This window comes from Lemur catta, chromosome 1 (genome assembly GCF_020740605.2).
Source record: "Lemur catta isolate mLemCat1 chromosome 1, mLemCat1.pri, whole genome shotgun sequence".
Lineage (NCBI taxonomy): Eukaryota > Metazoa > Chordata > Mammalia > Primates > Lemuridae > Lemur > Lemur catta.
Window position 1 is genome coordinate 223305483 of NC_059128.1, and position 18495 is coordinate 223323977.

At 39.1% G+C, this 18495-nt stretch overlaps 2 protein-coding genes across 4 annotated transcripts in view; one reads left to right on the plus strand and one right to left on the minus strand.

Moving 5' to 3' along the window:
* The first annotated feature begins 1235 nt into the window (after positions 1 to 1235).
* WDR5B (WD repeat domain 5B) lies at positions 1236 to 3747 on the plus strand. Of its 3 annotated transcripts, none has more exons than XM_045540151.1 (2): positions 1236 to 1420; positions 1581 to 3747. In XM_045540151.1, exon 2 carries the CDS (start codon positions 1833 to 1835, stop codon positions 2823 to 2825), a length of 993 nt encoding a protein of 330 aa, XP_045396107.1. In that variant the 5' UTR covers positions 1236 to 1420; positions 1581 to 1832; the 3' UTR covers positions 2826 to 3747. The 3 variants fall into 3 exon arrangements, with proteins under 3 accessions (XP_045396107.1, XP_045396108.1, XP_045396109.1); XM_045540152.1 differs by having other exon boundaries at positions 1752 to 3747; XM_045540153.1 differs by having other exon boundaries at positions 1305 to 1347; positions 1752 to 3747.
* A 2136-nt stretch (positions 3748 to 5883) lies between these two features.
* FAM162A (family with sequence similarity 162 member A) overlaps positions 5884 to 18495 on the minus strand; it is a 29967-nt gene continuing 17355 nt past the window's right edge. The window contains exons 2-5 of the mRNA XM_045540154.1: positions 15196 to 15318; positions 11770 to 11878; positions 8545 to 8653; positions 5884 to 6151 (exon numbers count right to left, since the gene is read on the minus strand). Of these exons, the coding sequence (XP_045396110.1) occupies positions 6059 to 6151; positions 8545 to 8653; positions 11770 to 11878; positions 15196 to 15318 (434 nt within the window). The 3' untranslated portion in view covers positions 5884 to 6058. The remainder of the gene's footprint in view (positions 6152 to 8544; positions 8654 to 11769; positions 11879 to 15195; positions 15319 to 18495) is intronic.

Consider the following 18495-nt stretch of genomic DNA (forward strand, 5'->3'; position numbering starts at 1 on the left):
ATTACAGGTGACCTAATTATGCCTACTGTGCTTTATAAAGGCAAAGATTTTCAGTTATCCCTAATAAATATACAATAGGCGATCCTTTGATTCCAAATGTTTTTTAATTCTCGACTGATAGCATCACGAGATACTATTTTTAACTCGTGACTTTCGTCACAGCGAAAACCTTTTAAACATTTTCTGCCTCTCGGGCGCACTATTGAGCAGCTACAGGGATGGAGAAACTAGTCAGGCTTATAGTTTTTTGGTAAACCTATTCTTGTTTAAAAGAGTAACTTACGTGTGAATAGCATGTATATTTTGCATACTTTCACAGCTATTGATCATTTCTTTTAGAACTAGGGAAAGATCTCTAAAGCCTAACTAACAGTAACCTTACCCATCTCTTAACCCCGTTCCACCAACCTCTTTGTTACAAACTTTTCTGTTTCAAGCACCTTTGAGATCCTATCTCAATTTTCTATGGAAGCTTAAAACGTTTAAGTTTTCTTAAGTTAAATTTTTGCTCGTTACTCCTGGCATAGCACTGGCTTTTAAAGGCCCCTAACAGACGTGCTCTTTATCCTTTCCAAAACGTTTTTAGGGAAAACTTTTAAACCTGGAGTTTTATAATCTGGCATAAATTCTGCCACACACCCCTTGCCCACGCATCATCACACAGATCCGCTAGACCCCCACGCCATGCCACCAGGCCCTACACCACAGCAAACGGAAGGGCTAGAACCAAAGCCGCCTGCGGAGCAGGAGTTTACAAGGAGTCCCCGACGTCTGGGTGGATCGAGTTTAGCGCATTTCCGAAAAGCGTGCTGTTTGGGCAGTTGACCTGTCAAGTGTGGGCCTCAGCTTGCGGCTAAGGGGCAACGGCAAGTCCAGCCCTCTCCTGTGACAGCTTCCGGAAAGAAATGGTCTTTGAAATAAAGATCTATTGCTGGGTGGGTAGGGAGCTCGCAATCTGAGTACCCCTCAGTCTGCTGTAGTTCCCCAAAAGGAGAGGTCCCGTTCCCTGCAGATGCCTCCGGGTGGAAAAGATCCATTGCTTCCCACATTAGCCAGTCAGGTCTGGGACAAACCCTGTACACCTAACCCACCCACCCAAGGCCGCAGTCCCGTTTGTGTTTGGAGGGCGGGGGCGAAAAATGACCTGAAAAATATGCCCCGGCGCCTCCTTTTGCGCAAGCGTAGAAAAGCGTCTCCCATTGGTCATCTGGACTCGGAAGTGGTGGTTGGGAGGGGCTTCCTTTGCACAGGCTTCCTTTCTCGCTTGGTTAGAGGTTGCCGCAGTGCTGTCTCGTCAATATGTGCGGAAGTATTCCGTAGGCCAGAGCTTCCGAATCCGGTGGCTACGTAGGTTTTCTTTTGGCTTCTGAAATCTGGTTAAAGCGGTGGTTCGTTCATCCTCAAGTACCTAGTCTGACTGGTAGGATTGCACACGTTGGCAAACATTTCGGAGCTGGCGGGGGTGGGGGGGCGGTGAAAAAATACTTGTATTTTGTAGAGATCCCCCTCGCCCCTGCTTTGGACAGCTTTATATTGTCCATTAATAAAATAACGAACATTAGTATCTTACTTGTCGACAGCGCACAGGAACCTTTCAATAGGATTTCTCAAGTATTTAACAAGACAGGAAAAACTGAAGTGGTCCAAGCCGTGCTGCTGATTCAGTATATATTGTAGTTTAAAGATGATCCAGAAATTATAATCATTAAAAACAGTATATATTTGAATCGGATATTTTTATCTTCATTTAGCTGGGCAGAAAACCAAAATACTGGGCTGCCTGGTTCAGGACCCGACGCCTAGCCAACCTAGTGACTGGGAGCTTCAGATCCATGGCAACAAAGGAGTCAGGAGATGCCAAAGCACAGTTGGCGCTCGCTTCATCAGCCAATCAAAGCCAAGAAGTGCCTGAAAAACCGAACTATGCTCTCAAATGTACTTTGGTGGGACATACGAAAGCTGTATCATCAGTTAAGTTTAGTCCTAATGGAGAATGGCTAGCAAGTTCTTCTGCTGATAAACTAATTATAATTTGGGGAGCATATGATGGAAAATATGAGAAAACACTCTATGGTCATAATCTGGAAATATCAGATGTTGCCTGGTCATCAGATTCTAGTAGTCTTGTTTCAGCCTCAGATGATAAAACTCTAAAGATATGGGATGTGAGATCAGGAAAATGTTTGAAAACACTGAAGGGACACAGCAATTATGTCTTTTGCTGTAATTTCAATCCACCATCCAACCTCATCATTTCAGGATCTTTTGATGAGAGTGTGAAAATATGGGAAGTGAAAACAGGAAAATGCCTCAAGACTTTGTCTGCTCATTCTGACCCAGTTTCTGCTGTTCATTTTAATTGTAGTGGGTCCTTGATAGTGTCAGGTAGCTATGATGGTCTCTGTAGAATCTGGGATGCTGCCTCAGGCCAGTGTTTAAAAACGCTTGTGGATGATGATAACCCTCCTGTCTCTTTTGTAAAATTTTCTCCAAATGGTAAATATATTCTTACTGCAACTTTGGACAACACTCTTAAACTGTGGGATTATAGCAGAGGCAGATGCCTGAAGACATACACTGGTCACAAGAATGAGAAATACTGCATTTTTGCTAATTTTTCAGTTACTGGTGGAAAATGGATTGTGTCTGGTTCTGAGGATAACCTGGTTTACATATGGAACCTTCAGACTAAAGAGATTGTACAGAAATTACAAGGTCATACAGATGTTGTGATCTCAGCAGCCTGTCATCCTACAGAAAACATCATTGCATCAGCAGCATTAGAAAATGACAAAACAATTAAACTGTGGATGAGTAACTGTTAATCCCTTTGGAAATCAAGTAGTAGAACCAAGTTGGCAAACCATTTTTTAAAAAGACGGTTTCTCTTATTAATTTAGGCATGGTTTTATATTTCTTTTTTAAAACTGTCTTTGATTGTAAGATTTTGAGGCTAAGCTGTTAGCTGGAAAATCACGTCTAGAACTTAAGAGCTTCTGACTTCTAATCTTGAGGCCTGTTAGTAATCTCATGTCCCTCCCTGGACAGTTTCACATTCGATTCTTCTCAGTGACTATCTTAGAGGGTCAGTGTATTTGAGAAATATTTAGAAGTTAAGATTACAGAACAGGGGGTGACTGACTAAATGAGGGCAACAGGAGTGTTTGGAATAATTCCAGGGTTTCTGGTTTGGAAGATGCCTAAGCCAGGGATGGTGGTGGAGGTTTCTTATCAAGAAAAAACCTAAAAATATACCAAAACATAAATGTTGCTTACTGAACACTACCTGTTAGTGTTCACTACCCTGTTAGATTGTGCTGTCTTGTGATTTTTCACGCAAGCTAAATGAATGGTGAAAACTTATCTCCTTCGTTGTACGTCTGACCTACTGTCTCCCACCCATGGTTCAAACTCAGTTCAGAACTCACCACTTGTGGAACCATCACTGCCTGCCTCCAACCACAGCTGATAGCTGAGTTAGGTGTTCTATTTCTATTATTTACCAGTTTGTATTGTAATGCTTTCATGGGCTTTGTGGAATCAGGAAGTATGTCTCTTTGTATTCTTTGGTTTTTGTATAGAGAATTTATGTATTCTTGGTTTTTGTATAGTAAAGGGATTCAAATAATGTTTGAGGAATGACAGTGACACCACTACTTTATTCATTCCTTGCCTGCTTTCAGTAAATTTTAGTAACAGATTCCTAAAACTACCATGTTGATTAAAAATAAAAAGTATCTAACCATATCCCCACATACTAACTTTATTCAAATAGTGCTTACAGGAAATATAAAGTAGAAAATGATTTCTGCCCACTTTACCTATGGACACATGATATACAAGCAAAAAAAGTTTAGAAATTAAGCAAAAAAGAGTACAACAATAACTGAAAGCAACAAGGGCAAAACTGTCTTCTTTTGTAGGTTATAGTACTTTATACTACTACTCATTAAATTTTATTTACTTGGTAAGTTCTTAGGGATATGACAGAGTTACTAGTAGGGTATGAGTGCTAAGAGGTTAGTATGTGAGGATATTGGGAGTAGCAGTATTAGGAGCAGGTCTGAAATTCTGGCCAAGAAATACATATTTAACCCATAAAGAGGTAGTCACTATACATTACTGAATAGCAAAATGACACAAAATGAGAAATAACTGTAAATTCTTGGTGCATGGTAATGTTTGTGAGCTTTGTTTAATGAAACATTTTTATTACAGTAAATCTCCGAGATAACAACACTTTATAATGCTCTTCAGAAGTTAAAAATGGTACTGTTCTATGAAGAAAGATTATGTATTTTTAAAAGAAGTACATTAATATTTACCCATATTTAAAACACTGGCATAAGTGTCCTAAAGTAATCAAAAAAAATTAATCTTCTAAAATGTACGAGAAGCAATGCTTTTTGATAATAAATTTGCAAATGATAAATATAAAAAAACTTGATACCTAAAAAGCACTCAAGGTCAAATTACTCTAAAGTATATAGGTAGACATCATTATCAGATAGTTATGAAACTATAGAGTAGTATGTTACATTTTACTGCATATTTTATTAAACTAAGTTCTCAAACAGCTGCATATATTACTTTTTAATCTCTCTTATAACTCTGAGGAGAACTAGCACATCGGGATGGCTATATAGTAGTCTCCCCTTATCCTTGGGGGATATGTTCTAAGAACCCCAGTGGATGCCTGAAACTGTGTATAGTACCCAATTCTGTGTATACCGTGTTTTTTCCTATACATACATACCTATGATTAATTTATAAATTAGGCACAGCACAATGCACTTTGGGGCCATTATTAAGTAAAATAAGGGTTAATTGAACACAAGCAGCGTGATACTGCAACAGTCATATGATAACCAAGACGGCTAGTAAATGACTAACAGGCAGATAGTGTGTATAGTATGGTATGGATACAGTGGACAGAGGGATGATTTAGATGCTGGGTGGATGGAACAGGACAGCAAGAGATTTCATCATGGTACTCTGAATGGTATGCAATTTAAAGCTTATGAATTGTTTCTCTCTGGAGTTTTCCATTTAATATTTTCAGACCTTGAGCAACTGAAATCACAGAAAGCAAAACTATGGATGGGGGGGGGGTCTAGTGTAATGACTTGCCATCCATTAATACTTAGGAAGCATGTGAAAATAAATGAAATGTTTAAAATAGAAACCTATACCTGTACCTAAATACGAGACAACTTAGTATCCCAAAATCATAACTGAATGAGATACATACTTGGTGCAAATGCTTATCTTTCAATGCTAATAAAAAATACATTATATTTTCATAATTGAGGAATTTAGTTTCTCAGGTAGCAGGAAAAGGGCCAGTTGAGAATTCTAAGCCATGGAGTTCAGAGATGACTGCTGGCCTCAAGCAACTCCATGATCCTGGGATTTCTAAGTCCTCAAAACTCCTGGTTAGACTACTCTTATCACCTTCCCAGGACGTTTTCAAAAACTGTTCTCCTAAAAGCTTCCATCTGCCAGCATGCCTGAAGGTACCGAGTGTGGTCCGGCTGCTGCTCAGGGCTCTCTCTTTTGGGAGCCCACCACCCCAACAGCACTATGGCATTGGGGAAAGCTGGCTCTCCAAGATGTACCTGAGCAGTGTGCTCAGCTGGCCTTTCTTATCTTTTCAGAAATGAGCTCACACAAGAGAAAGAAAGAATTAGAAACCCCCATTTGGGCCTGTGGAGAGAAGTCACTTTAGTCACGGGAATAGAAGTAAGATATGGTACTTGATTTCTCTAAAGAAAACTTAATATTCAAGTTGAAATAAGTTGTTTCATTTTTCATTCTTCATTTTTCTTCAAAAAGCTGAGAGGCTAAATTTTACTTGGATCAAAGCCATAAAACATAAACAAGTCATTTTTTAAGGAAATTTATTTGTACCTATATAGCAGAAATAGGGAAATGGTCTAAGTTTGTGCAAACTATACTTTTATGAAATGGATCCTCATAACAAATTCTTTTTAATACAGGCTTGTTGCTGCAGCATTATTCCTCGATTTTCAAAATCCAGCCAACATAGATACCTCTGTTACTCTGTTTTGGCCTTCAAAGCTGCTTCCTCTCTCAGACGCGCTTTCTTTTCTAAGTTCAAGCTTGTTAAGGTCTCGTTTCTTTTGGCAGCCTAAAGTGAAACAGATTTGAACAGGTGATTATTTATGCCCATCAGGGGAGAATGCCATTACCTTCACTGATGACAGCAGGTTAACTAGGGCTGTAGAGGTATGGAGTGGTCTGCTAGCTTGGACACTGGGCACGGCAGTCCCCTCCATGTGACTTTGACTTCCCCTAATGCTTCAGAGAACAGTAGCCCTTCCAATCAAGCATAAGAGAAAAAGTGCCACACCATTCCTTCTCTTCCTTTCTGGCCCCTTTCTTTATATCTTTACCTCTCTTCTTCCCTTATACTTTATTCCCATGTCTTTCTCGTTTTTTTCCCCTTCTTATCTTTTATATTCAATACCTTCTCATTTACATTTCTATCCATTTTTTCTCCTTCCACTTTTCTTGGTTGCTACCCTTTCTCCTTCCTCAGCTCATCTGCATCCTTTTACACCCTTCTAGGTCCTCACTCTTTTCCCGAAAGCATTCAGCTTTGGGAATCCCAGACTTTACCTAAACTACTACCACTGATGACTCCCAGTGCTACCTGTCCTACAACTCCATCCTTTCAGTGAGGGAGGCCACTGTCCTCTTCCCTTGTTTCCCTCCATCTGTGAACTGTTACATTTCTATGAAGCTTACATAAACAGACTAGTTTCAAGACTTTCATACTAAGTAAGTGAAACTAGTACCCTTGGCTGGTATTTTCTTACATCTGTGTAAATCCATACAAAAAGAATTAGGTATATAGAGGGGGAAGAGAACGGGAGTGGGAAGTTGATAGTGAAAACAAAACATACAATGGCTAATTTCTTTCTTCCAAATCACGTTAAGTTCAAAAGTTCTCCATTCTAGTAGCATTTACCAACTTCTGGGACATGGAAATTCCATAAAAGGTAAATGTTACAATTTTATGGTACAGAACAGGAGAGGAACTCTCTAAAATACATAGCATATACCCTCAGATGATGCTAGAAGGGATTCTAGGGGAATAATTTGCTTCAGCTAGTAAAGTATACAAAAACAATGCAGATTTTTTGGAATTCTAGAAGCGCATATGTCTTGTCCACATGCTCCTGTAGGTTTCAATTTGAGGACTATGCATGAGAGGTCAAAGAAGGAGACAAAAGAAAAACTAAACTGGGACAGGAAGAGTTTTCAAGAGAACTTCACCCAGGTGAGCACACTTGCCCCCTTCATACTTCCATGAGGTCAACCTAAAATGGTCAGTATTTCCATTTAACTGCAAGACTCTAAAGAGAGCCAAAAGTTCATTTCCCTTTACTCTGGAGTCTCTGAGAATAAGGAGGTCAGCTAACAGTGGGTGTGCAGAAGAGAACCGTTTTAGTATCTGATAATAGTTACAAGACATCTCTTTTCACATGGAATCTGTGATAGTAGACAAGGTATTAAAAGAAGAATTTGATCAGGGCAGCTGAATATAAAAATAAGTATCTTAATAACAAGATAATACAGTATGAGGTTTGGTAACCTGCAAACTTGCATCTGATTTTTATCTTGCCACTTATTAATAAGCTATGTGACTTTCGGAAAACTATTTAACATCTCTAAGCGTCAGGTACCTCCTTTATAAAACACGGGAGTAACAGAACATACCTTTTAGGTTCTTAGGGTTATTGTGGTGATTAAAAGAGTTTAACAGTACCTGCTATATAATGAGCACTCAATAAATGGGAACAATTTTACCATTACCTCAATTAGGTCTAGGTTCACACTGTGGGTCTGCCATTAGGGAAATGTGTGGTCTTGGGCAAGTTACTAAAGCTTTCCATGCTATAGTTTCCTCATCTGTAAATAAGGTGCCAATAATAATATCTATCTTACAGTGTTTCTGTGAGGTTCTAACGAAATATTAATAATAGCAAAGTACCTGGAATATAGGGAGTATTCAATTAGCGATAGCTATTAATTATAATCTGTGTTACAATGAAGATTTCTAGACTTGCATTCCTATGTACTGCTTAAGAGCTATGGTCCTTAGACATGGCTTGGTTTGGCTGAGCTTTAAATAAAGAACCATGATAAGAATGCCCACCATGAGCTATGGTGAAGATAAATAAGCCCATGTACCGAGAGTGCTTTATAAATAGGCAAAGGGTTATTAAATATGCCAGTGTCCTATTTCTCGATTCACATTTATGACATCTGTGATAATAAAAACTTTTTTTTACATTATACAAAACGAATTTAGTCCTTCCAATGCCAAAGTTAGGATTTGCTATTTATCCCCAACCATGATATCTCAGGTTTGTTCCTAATATGTCTGGTTTTGTTTCTTACCATTTCTCATGTAGAAAGTAGCCTCCTCTGAGAGTAAATACAAAGGTCAATCCCTGATTTCCTGCAGGTCCTTTGTGGAGAACATACAGAGATAAAGAGGAAACCCACTCTCACCTTCTTGCCCTCAATAATCATCAGGATGCATCCTGCCACTGTCAGGGCAATCATCACATAGCTCATCTTCACCCGGACCTTATTCTTTGCAGCATCAAGCATCTCAAACCTAATACAATGAGATCATGCAAGAAAGTTAACTTTTCTCTTTCTGAAGTTATAACAGGATAAAAAACTGTGTGTATAAATCAGAAGTGTAGTGGCATCTATAAATATAAAAAAGGAGGTAGGACCTAGAGATCCCATAGGACTTTGGGGGGAGGATGGGGCATTTTTCATAACTATTTATATATAAAATACAAGATAGCACAAATTTAAAGCAGTACAAAAGCAGCAGAAAGCATGAAGACAGAAAAAGGAGTCAAGAACAAAACAAACAAAAAAAGGCGAGGCATATTAATCTACACTTGCAATGATGGGCCGCAACTTTGGCTTTCAGGTTTCTAGCAGCCTGTGAATGCTAAAAGTGAAACGAGTAGCTATTTATCTCTCCCTGTGGTTCTTCAGAAGATACTATGTGATACAACGATTGTCTGAAAACATTCTGACAACACATACTGCAATGAGCTTTGTAAGTTTCAACCCAGAGCACAATTCAGAAAGAAAACAAACATGATGGAGTTAAAAAATGTATTCCAGTTCCCAGCTTTTTGCTCTCTGTCTTGAACCAGGAATAGATTTGAGAATATCTGAAACAGTAGAAAGTTCCTTTAAGCAATGCTCCCTTAATATTTATCTTTTAACTAATATTTTGCTAAAATTCAGTGTCAGTGGACTTGAGATTGTGCTCTTTGGCAAGTGCTTCAGTGTAGCTCTTCTAACCTGTCCACTGAATACAGACCCATGTGCTTTAACAGAAAGTTGAGTGTTGGATCAACATTCTTGTGTGAAAGCTAAGAGGCCTAACATGGAAGAGTCTAAAGAGAGCGCCACTTTACCTTGGTGATTCTGCAACTAGGCGGCAGGTCATGGTTCTAAAAATTTAATTTTTTTTTCAAGAGAAAGGATCTCACTCTGTTGCCTAGGCTGGACCTGAACTCCTGGGCTCAAGAGATTCTCCTGCTGCAGCCTCCTGAGTAGCTGGGACTACAGGTGTGCACCACCATGCCCTACAGTCATGGTTCTATTACCTGGGTGTCTGGTAGAGCTTCAAGCCTGGGCATGTGGAGTCCTTATGGGCTAAAGAACTGGCTTCAGCAGATGTGTACATAGGAATTCATTATCTCTAGATGATGGGATTGGAGTGCTTTTTACTTTTTTCCCCCTGGATATTTAACATATATTACTTTTAAAATCACAAGGATGAGGGATAGTACTTGAAAAATGCTTGGAAGGGGGCACAGGGTCTGGGATGTTGCAGTAGGAGAAGGACCCTAAAAGCATATACAGTGTGACTGAGGCAGCATGTGGATGGAGTTCTCCAGGTACTGCTGGGCCTGTAGAGTGGTAGGAACCAGGGCCAACTGCTAAGGACAGTTAAATAGTACCTGTTCAGAACTACCAGCATAAGGATAAACGGCTGCCCAGGCCCAGGGAAGAACCTTCCAGGGTGACTCACTATGCAGTATTTTGGGCCTAAATGGATCTTGGAACCAACTATAAGGCAGACTAAGGAAGGTGTTGCATAGCAGTGTCTATATAGCATCTGTTAGGGCCATGGATATATACCAGTTTATTTTCTGATGGGATATTCAGGAAGAAATTAGAGCACAGGCAAGACTTTGGTCATTGTTATTTCTGGTATGTGTTTTTTTTGTTGTTGTTGTTTTTTTAAACAATATCACCTTTACTGTTTTGATGGTATGCTCTCATTTCCCAGAAGAATAGATAGTCACTTGAGCTAAGAAGGACCAGGGCTTTCCTGCTGGAATAGTGCTAGTGAAAGTAATGTGCTACTTTGACTGGCAGAAGCAGAAAAGCTCTAATAAAGCTGCTGGGAACAGAAAGCAAATACTACCTATCTTCCTGGAAAGGATATCCTTAATGAACTGAGTTTCTTTTTTCCATCATGACTTGAAAGCAGAGACCAGAAGGTTCAGGAATAGTTTCTTGCTGAAAGAGAACTTCTAGAAACTTTGTCAAAAGTCTCTGTCCCTGAATAGGATGATGCCCCAAAGGGGAGATAACATCTATTTATCTGAATCTCTCTTGGCCAAGATGCCAACCAATCATGGTCTTTAAGATGAGCCTGGGGTACTGGTTCTCAACCGGGGGTGACTTTCTCCCTCTAGGGGACATTTGGCAATGTCTGGAGACATTTCTGATTGTCACCACTGAGGGAACACTACTGGCATCTAGGAGGTAAAAGCCAGGGATGTTGCTAAACATCCTACAATACATAGAATAGCCCCCTACAACACAGAATTATCTAGCCAAAAATGTCACAGGTCCTGAGGTTGAGAAACCATCATCTACAAACTCTGAAAAAAAAAAAAAAAATCCCAAGATCCCAGCCAAAGCTATGTTTAAGGAAGCTGGCAACAGGAGGCACTTTGTCCTGAATCCCAGAAAAAGAATGTGTTGCATTTAAGTAAATTTATGCCTAAGGTTGAATACTCAAGTGGATTTTGTAGAATATACTTATTATCACTGGTACCTAATTTACACACCCAAATTAAAGTCACATTTATGTAAGTAGGAGATGAAATCAAACAGTTGATGGTGGCTCACGCCTGTAATCGTAGCACTCTGGGAGACCGGGGCGGGAGGATCGCTCGAGGTCAGGAGTTCAAGACCAGCCTGAGCAAGAGCGAAACCCCGTCTCTACCAAAAATAGAAAGAAATTAGCTGGAGAACTAAAAAATATATATAGAAAAAATTAGCCATGCATGGTGGTGCATGCCTGTAGTCCCAGCTACTCCGGAGGCTGAGGCAGGATTGCTTAAGCCCAGGAGTTTGAGGTTGCTGTGAGCTAGGCTGACGCCACGGCACTCTAGCCAGTGCAACACAGGGAGACTCTGTTTCCAAAAAAAAAACAATCAGTTGACTTCAGAGTACCTGACAGCTCTTCACTAGTCGCAATGTAACATACCAAGACATAGGTTTTCCAACACTGTTTTTATTCCAAATACTTATTACCAAAAGACAAAATATTTAGAGAAGTGAAAAATGTTTTCAAATTTGGTTGAAAGGTTTTAAACACTCAGAACTCAGAGGAATTGCTTTTCCCTTAAAACAGATCAGTGAGAACCGAAAGCTGCTCACAACCCTAAATTCAGTACTCACGTGACAGTCTCTGGGATTTCATCTTCCTTTTTGAAGCGACCTGACCATATCAGGATCTTTTTCTCCCAATCTGTGGGTTTGTGTAAAGGCACTCTGTGGCTGTAGGTGTCTATGAGAAAAACCAGACAAGAAATCTTACTTATTTCTTATTTGAGATCATGACTCTCAAATTTAGCAACAGAAAAATGCTGTTTGTGCTTTTCAGCCAGTCAGTTAACAGACATACTGAGAAAACTCAAGCTACTTAGAGCTTTATTTGAGTGGAATTTCTTGGGATATCTCATTTTCCACATGAGACTCCAAAATTCCATGAGGACTGAGGTAAAACAAAAGCATTATTTTCCAATGTAAGCCCCACCCACTGAAAGCAGAAAGAACACCATGAACAAAGACATGGAAGTAAGGATGAACTAAAAAGGGAACAGTGAGGAGCTTGTCTGACTTCAGTGGAAAAAGTTTCTAAGGTAAGATCAGATTATAAGAGACCCTGAATACCAGCCTTAGGAGTTTAGACCTGATTTGGGAACTATTGTACATTTTGAAGCAAGGAAGTTAATGTTTCAGGAAGATTAATCTGCATGAAAGACGGATGGCAGAGAGAAAGGGGGATAGGGTAGAGTGGGCAAAAAGTCCAAATAGGAGATTGTAATACATGGATGAGGTGATATGGTCTGAACTGGAATTGTAGCAGTAGGAAGAGAGATGAAGTCAGTCTGAGGAAGACTGAAACAATTTAGAGACTGATTAAGTTGAGGCAAACAAAGAAGAAGGAATCTCGAAGAACCTCAAACTTTGACGACTAAGGCAAGAGCAGTACTGTTAACCAAAAGAAGACAACGAAAGGAACCACTTAGGACAGGAAAGAGCATGAATGCTATTCTAAGATTTGTGGAGTCTGAATGGAATTTATGCCATCTGAGTTGCTTTCATTAAAAGGCTGGGAGTAGAAATAGACATCCGTGCAAAGTGAGAGCCAGAGAGGGTGACAAAGGGGAGCAGAAGGTCAAGGGCTAAGCCTTGGCATGTGACCCAAGAAAGGGGACAGGAGAAAGAGGCAGCAGAGGAAAATGGAGTGGGGGAAGGCAGATGAGCAAGAAAAGTACAGAACCAAAGACTGGAAGGAAGAAAGTCTTTCAAAGAAAGCAGAAGGCACTGAAGTTAAGGAGCAGAAAAAGCTGGGAATCACAGAATGTCAGGGTTAGATGTGGCCTCCAAGATTATCTCAATCCAATGTCCATCCACTGCCTGCATCTCTCCTGCAGACACATCATCTCCCTGACTGTTACCGACATGTCACACGCATTCCCACCGCCACATCCTTGCTTGTGCTGTTCCTTTCACCTGATCAGATGACAACAGCAAAAGGAACAGGAAAGTCATAGGAAAAAAAAAATACAGAAAGAACCAAAGGCAAGAAAACAGGTTTAGAAGTATAGAAATAGTGCTGCTCTGGTCTTACCTTTTAATCCTTCAAGTGCTTGGCACAATTCTCTTTACACTTTTTTAAATTTTATTTTTATTTTTTTATTTTATTTTTTTTTGAGACAGAATCTTACTCTGTTGCCCTAGCTAGAGTGCCGTGGCGTCAGCCTAGCTCACAGCAACCTCAAACTCCTGGGCTTAAGCGATCCTACTGCCTCAGCCTCCCAAGTAGCTGGGACTACAGGCATGTGCCACCATGCCTGGCTAATTTTTTCTATATATATTTTTAGTTGTCCAGATACTTTCTTTCTATTTTTGGTAGAGACAGAGTCCCGCTCTTGCTCAGGCTGGTCTCGAACTCCTGACCTTGAGTGATCCTCCCGCCTCGGCCTCTCAGAGTGCTAGGATTACAGGCGTGAGCCACCACGCCTGGCCACACTTTTTTTTTTTTAATTTTAAGTAACACATACCCATTAAAGAAAATTCAGAAAGTATAGATATGAAAAAAGAAAAACACGGAAATTCCCCTTAATTCTACTGTCATAGCATAATCACTGCATTTCAATTTTGGTGTGCTTCCTAAGTTTTATCCCCCTGAGCATAACCATATATGTATATATGTACACGTGTATGTGATTTTTATTTTATTTATTTTTTTTTAGAGACAGGGTCTTACTCTGTTTTTATTATTTTATTTTATTATTTTTTTAGGGATGGGGTCTTGCGATGTTGCCCAGGCTGGTCTCAAGCTACTGGCCTCAAGTGATCCTCCTGCCTCAGCCTCCCAAAGTGCTGGGCCATTCCTGGCTGTGTGTGCAATTTGTATGTGTCATGCTTATGCTTACACACAATATAAAAAAAAAAGTCTGTATCCTGCTTTGTTCATTAACATTATGGTAAACATTTTCCATACTAGTACATGTTTATTTTTTCTTTTCTTTTTTGAGAGAGAGTCTCACTCTGTTTCCCTGGGTACAGTGCAGTGGGGTCCTTATAGCTCACTGCAACCTCAAACTCCTGGGCTCAAGGGACTCTCCTGCCTTAGCCTCTGAGTAGCTGGGACTACAGTCTGTGCCACCATGCCCAGCTAATTTTTCTCTTTTGTAGAGATGGGGTCTCACTCTTGCTCAGACTGGTCTCAAACTCCTGGTCTCAAGTGATCCTCCTGCCTCCGCCTCCCAAAGTGGTAGGATTACAGGTGTCAGCCACCTCGCAGTACATGGCATTTATAAGCACCATTTCCAACAGCTGCATAATATCTCACCAAGTAGATCTAATATACATTAATTAATCATTCCCTGACTGTTTGATATTTAGATTTATTTTAATTTCCCATTATATATAAAAAATGGGAACACATTTATACTCAAAGCTTTTTCCATATGTAGTGATCATTCCTTGGAACAGATCACAGAAGTGAAATACCAGCTCAAAGGGTATAAATATTTTTAAGCTCTTGAAAAATATCCTTTGGGAATGGTTTCTTTCCACTCACCAAGACCTGCCTGGTCCAAGTGTACTCCTATGAAGGAAAAACAGGAAAATATCACCCAGGACCCAAGAGTTTATATATTATGCCCCTTTTTCCCATAGTGGTAACAGTGACAAGGGTTAGAGTTAGGAATAGGACTGGATGTGGCTGAGTCAATGCCCAAGCCAGAGCTTAGCCCTGGTTAATATTTTACCCAAAACATAATTTCTTAATTTGGTTCATCTTTGGGTTTCCTTAAAAGATCATTTCTAGACCACTACTTACTTCAGGGCATCTATACTCCTTAGAGATAGCTCCAGTCCAACTGTTGAGGCAAGAAAGAGAGGAAAATGACAAACGAGGAAAATGAAATCATTATGTGCGTGAGCATAACCAATGTAAGTACAATATGGGAGGCCTGACCTACATGAGAAGGTATGAAGTAGGAACCCCTCTCTGTTAGGTTCTTTCGATTCTAAGTTGTCCTACTCTTTGGGCGCTACCTATTCCATAAATGGAAAATAAAAACTTACGAGATGGAGGTCTGGAACTTTCCTGTGGTTTGGTGCAAAATCCATTTATTCTTTTCAAATCAGAGTTTCTGGTAAGCCTTAGTGATGAGGAAGCATCTCTTTCACATAACCTAAAACAACTTCCTAGAAAAGAGAGAAAAATATTTCAAAGAAAGAAAATTTGATATTTTCTCAAAATGAGAAATTCATTTATAAAAGTTAGCTCATTTAGAAAATGAATATACTATACTATATGTAAAATACATATACTATATTTAATGTGCTATACTTGGTTCTGTTTTAAAATATAAATGTTTTACTGATTAGGAAATTAGGAATTTATAATGTAAAAAGTTTATCTGCTGTAAATTTTATATAAGTATCTCTCTTATGTGTCTTGTTACAGTAATGGCTCTGGTGGCAACATTATGTATTACGGCACCCAGGCTGTTTAGGTAAAGATCAGCAACCTCTCAGAAGTGATAAACCAGGTCACCAAGTTGCCAATACTATTCTGGTAAACTCTGGGCAGGGGGCTGCAGTGGCCAGCAAGTGGCTCTCGAAAGCCCGCTCATTCCAAGCCATAATAGAAATCCACTTTAGATGTAGGTATGAATTATGTGTTATTTAAAAACTATATATTTATATATAAATGAGATTTTTTTTAGTTTAAATAGGTGCACAAATTGAATATGGCTGATGCTTCCTGAGTTTCTTTAAATCTACAATCTCCCCTCCTTTTTAAATTGTTTTCCTTGTCATTCATTTGTTGAAGAAACTATGTCATTAGTCCTATAGAGTTTCCCCCATTTTAGATTTTGCTGATTGCATCCCCATGGTGTTGTCTTACGTATTCCTCTAACTCCTCTATTTCTTATAAACAGATTTTTGAGGCTTGATAAAATTCAGGTTAGAGTTTTTAGCAAGAATATGTCATAGATGGAACTATGTACTTCATACTGCATCACATCAAGAGGCATATGTCAATTTTGTCTCTTTGTGATACTAAGATTAATCAGTAGATGCTATCAGTCTGATTCACCCCTTATAAAGTCCCTCAACTTTTCATGTTAATGTTTTCAGCAGACAGTGGTGATTGTTACTTAGATCCATTATTTCATTAGGGATTGCAAAATGGTAGTAATCTTTTCCGCATTAACTATTAATACTTGGTTATCCTAAGGTATAAGTCATACAGGAAATGTGGAATAAATGCTTGATTCTTTCCCTTTATTTACCACTTTTCAAATGAACAAACTGGTTTTCTTGCAACTTCAACAAATGATCTTTTGTTTGAAGGTAACATAAGGAACTTTTGCATTGGAACACATGATATGCTCCAGCCCATTTCAATTATTCCTTTTAATCCTCAAATATTCCCATCTTTAGTCACTAAGAACCCTTCTAAGTTGGCTCCTGAGGCCTTTCAACACATGCTCAGTGGTCATTGATAGCTTCCTTACTTTCTGACAAGATGTTCCAGACTCATTTTAAATGTTTCCTGGCCCTGACTTGGAATCACACATTTTTCCAAGGAGCTCTGGTTCCTTTAAAGAGGAAACATTTTTAGAGACCCTTTAGGGGGGCTCATTTTTGTCACTGCTTCTAAGCCTTTTCAGTGAACGAAGCTAGGAAATACATACTTTCAGAAAATAAATACATTTAAGAAACTGGTTTCAGTTAGCAGTTTTCACTTTGATCTTTAGCATGAACAATTTTAATTAATAAGTCAATAATTAATCAGAATTAAAAGCAGAAAGACCCAGAAATAGTTTTGATGAGGGTAGGAGAAAAGGAAAGTAATTCTGGGTATGGGGGTCATGGCACGAGAAACCAGATCTGAACCCTAGGGTCCTTGGATGTGGGAGAATGGGACAGAAACAAAAGCTGGAAAGGCAAGGCACCAGTGGTAATCTGACCAGGGCCCTGGTACTACATGATGCTCTGGATGCCCAAGACTTGCATCTAATGCAACAAGAGTGTACCCTGACAGCTTTGTGGTTAAAGCTAATTTGCTAGTGGATAAAAAGACTGTACCTCTGAAGTTCCAAAGTCCTAGCTGGGTGTCTTGCAGCCCCAGAGTTTGAAGCAATAAAGGGAGGTGAGGAAGTAGGAATAAAATATGGTTACAAAGGTGTTCCTCCCAAAGATGGGGAAAAACATTATTTCCTCACTTTTCTCCCTTGCTGCTAAAAAAACAAAAAACAAAAAACTTTTGAACATAACAATTTAAAAGATACTACTGTGGTCTTCTCATGGGAATATATTTGTGTTTGTATTAAGATTTTCAAATAGTACTTGTATTGATACATAATTCCCTATCATAATGTTCACTCTTTTAATGTGTACAATTCCAGTGGTTTCAAGTATATTCAAGTTATGTATTGATCACTATTATCTAATTCCAGAAGACTTTGTTCACCCCAGAAAGAAACCCTGAATACATCAGCAGTCATTCCCTGTTTCCTCCTTCCCCCAACCCTACAAAAACACTAATTTACTTTTAGTCTCTATGGATTTGCATATTCTGGACATTTTATATAAATGCAGTCATATGGTATGTGGCTTTTTGTGACTGGCTTCTTTTACTTACTATGCCGTTTTCAAGGTTCATCCATGTTGTAGCATTTATCAGTACTTGATACCTTGTAACTGACAACTTTTATTCTATTGCATAGATATACCAGATTTCATTTACACGTTAGTCAGCTGATGGACATTTGGGTGGTTTCCACTTTTTGGCCATTATAAATAATGCTGTTATAAACAGCATTTGTGTACAAGTTTTTGAGTGAACATATATTTTCATTTTGGGGGGGCATACACTAAGGGGTGAAATTGCTGGGTCATGTGATAACTCTATTTAATCACTTAACTACAAGACTGTTTTCCTAGTGGCCACAATATTTTACATTTCCATCAGCAATGTATGAGCGTTGCAATGTCTTCACATCCTGGTCCACATTTGTTATTGTCTACCTTTTAGATTAAAACCATCCTAGTAGGTGTGAAGTAGCATCTCACTGTGATCTTGATTTGCATTTCCCTAATGAATAATAATGAGGAAGATCTTTTCATGTGCTAATTGTCCATTTGTATATCTTTCCTGGGGAAATGTCTATTTAGTTCCTTTGCTCATTTTCCAAACTGGGTTATTTGTCTTTTTATTGTTGAGTTGTAAGAGTTCTTCCCTTATCTCATACATGATTTGCAAATATGTTCTCCCATTCTATGAGTTGTCTTTTTTTTCACTATCTTAATGATGTCCTTTGAAGTTTTTAATTTAGATGAGGTCTAGTATATCCATCTTTTGTTGCTTGA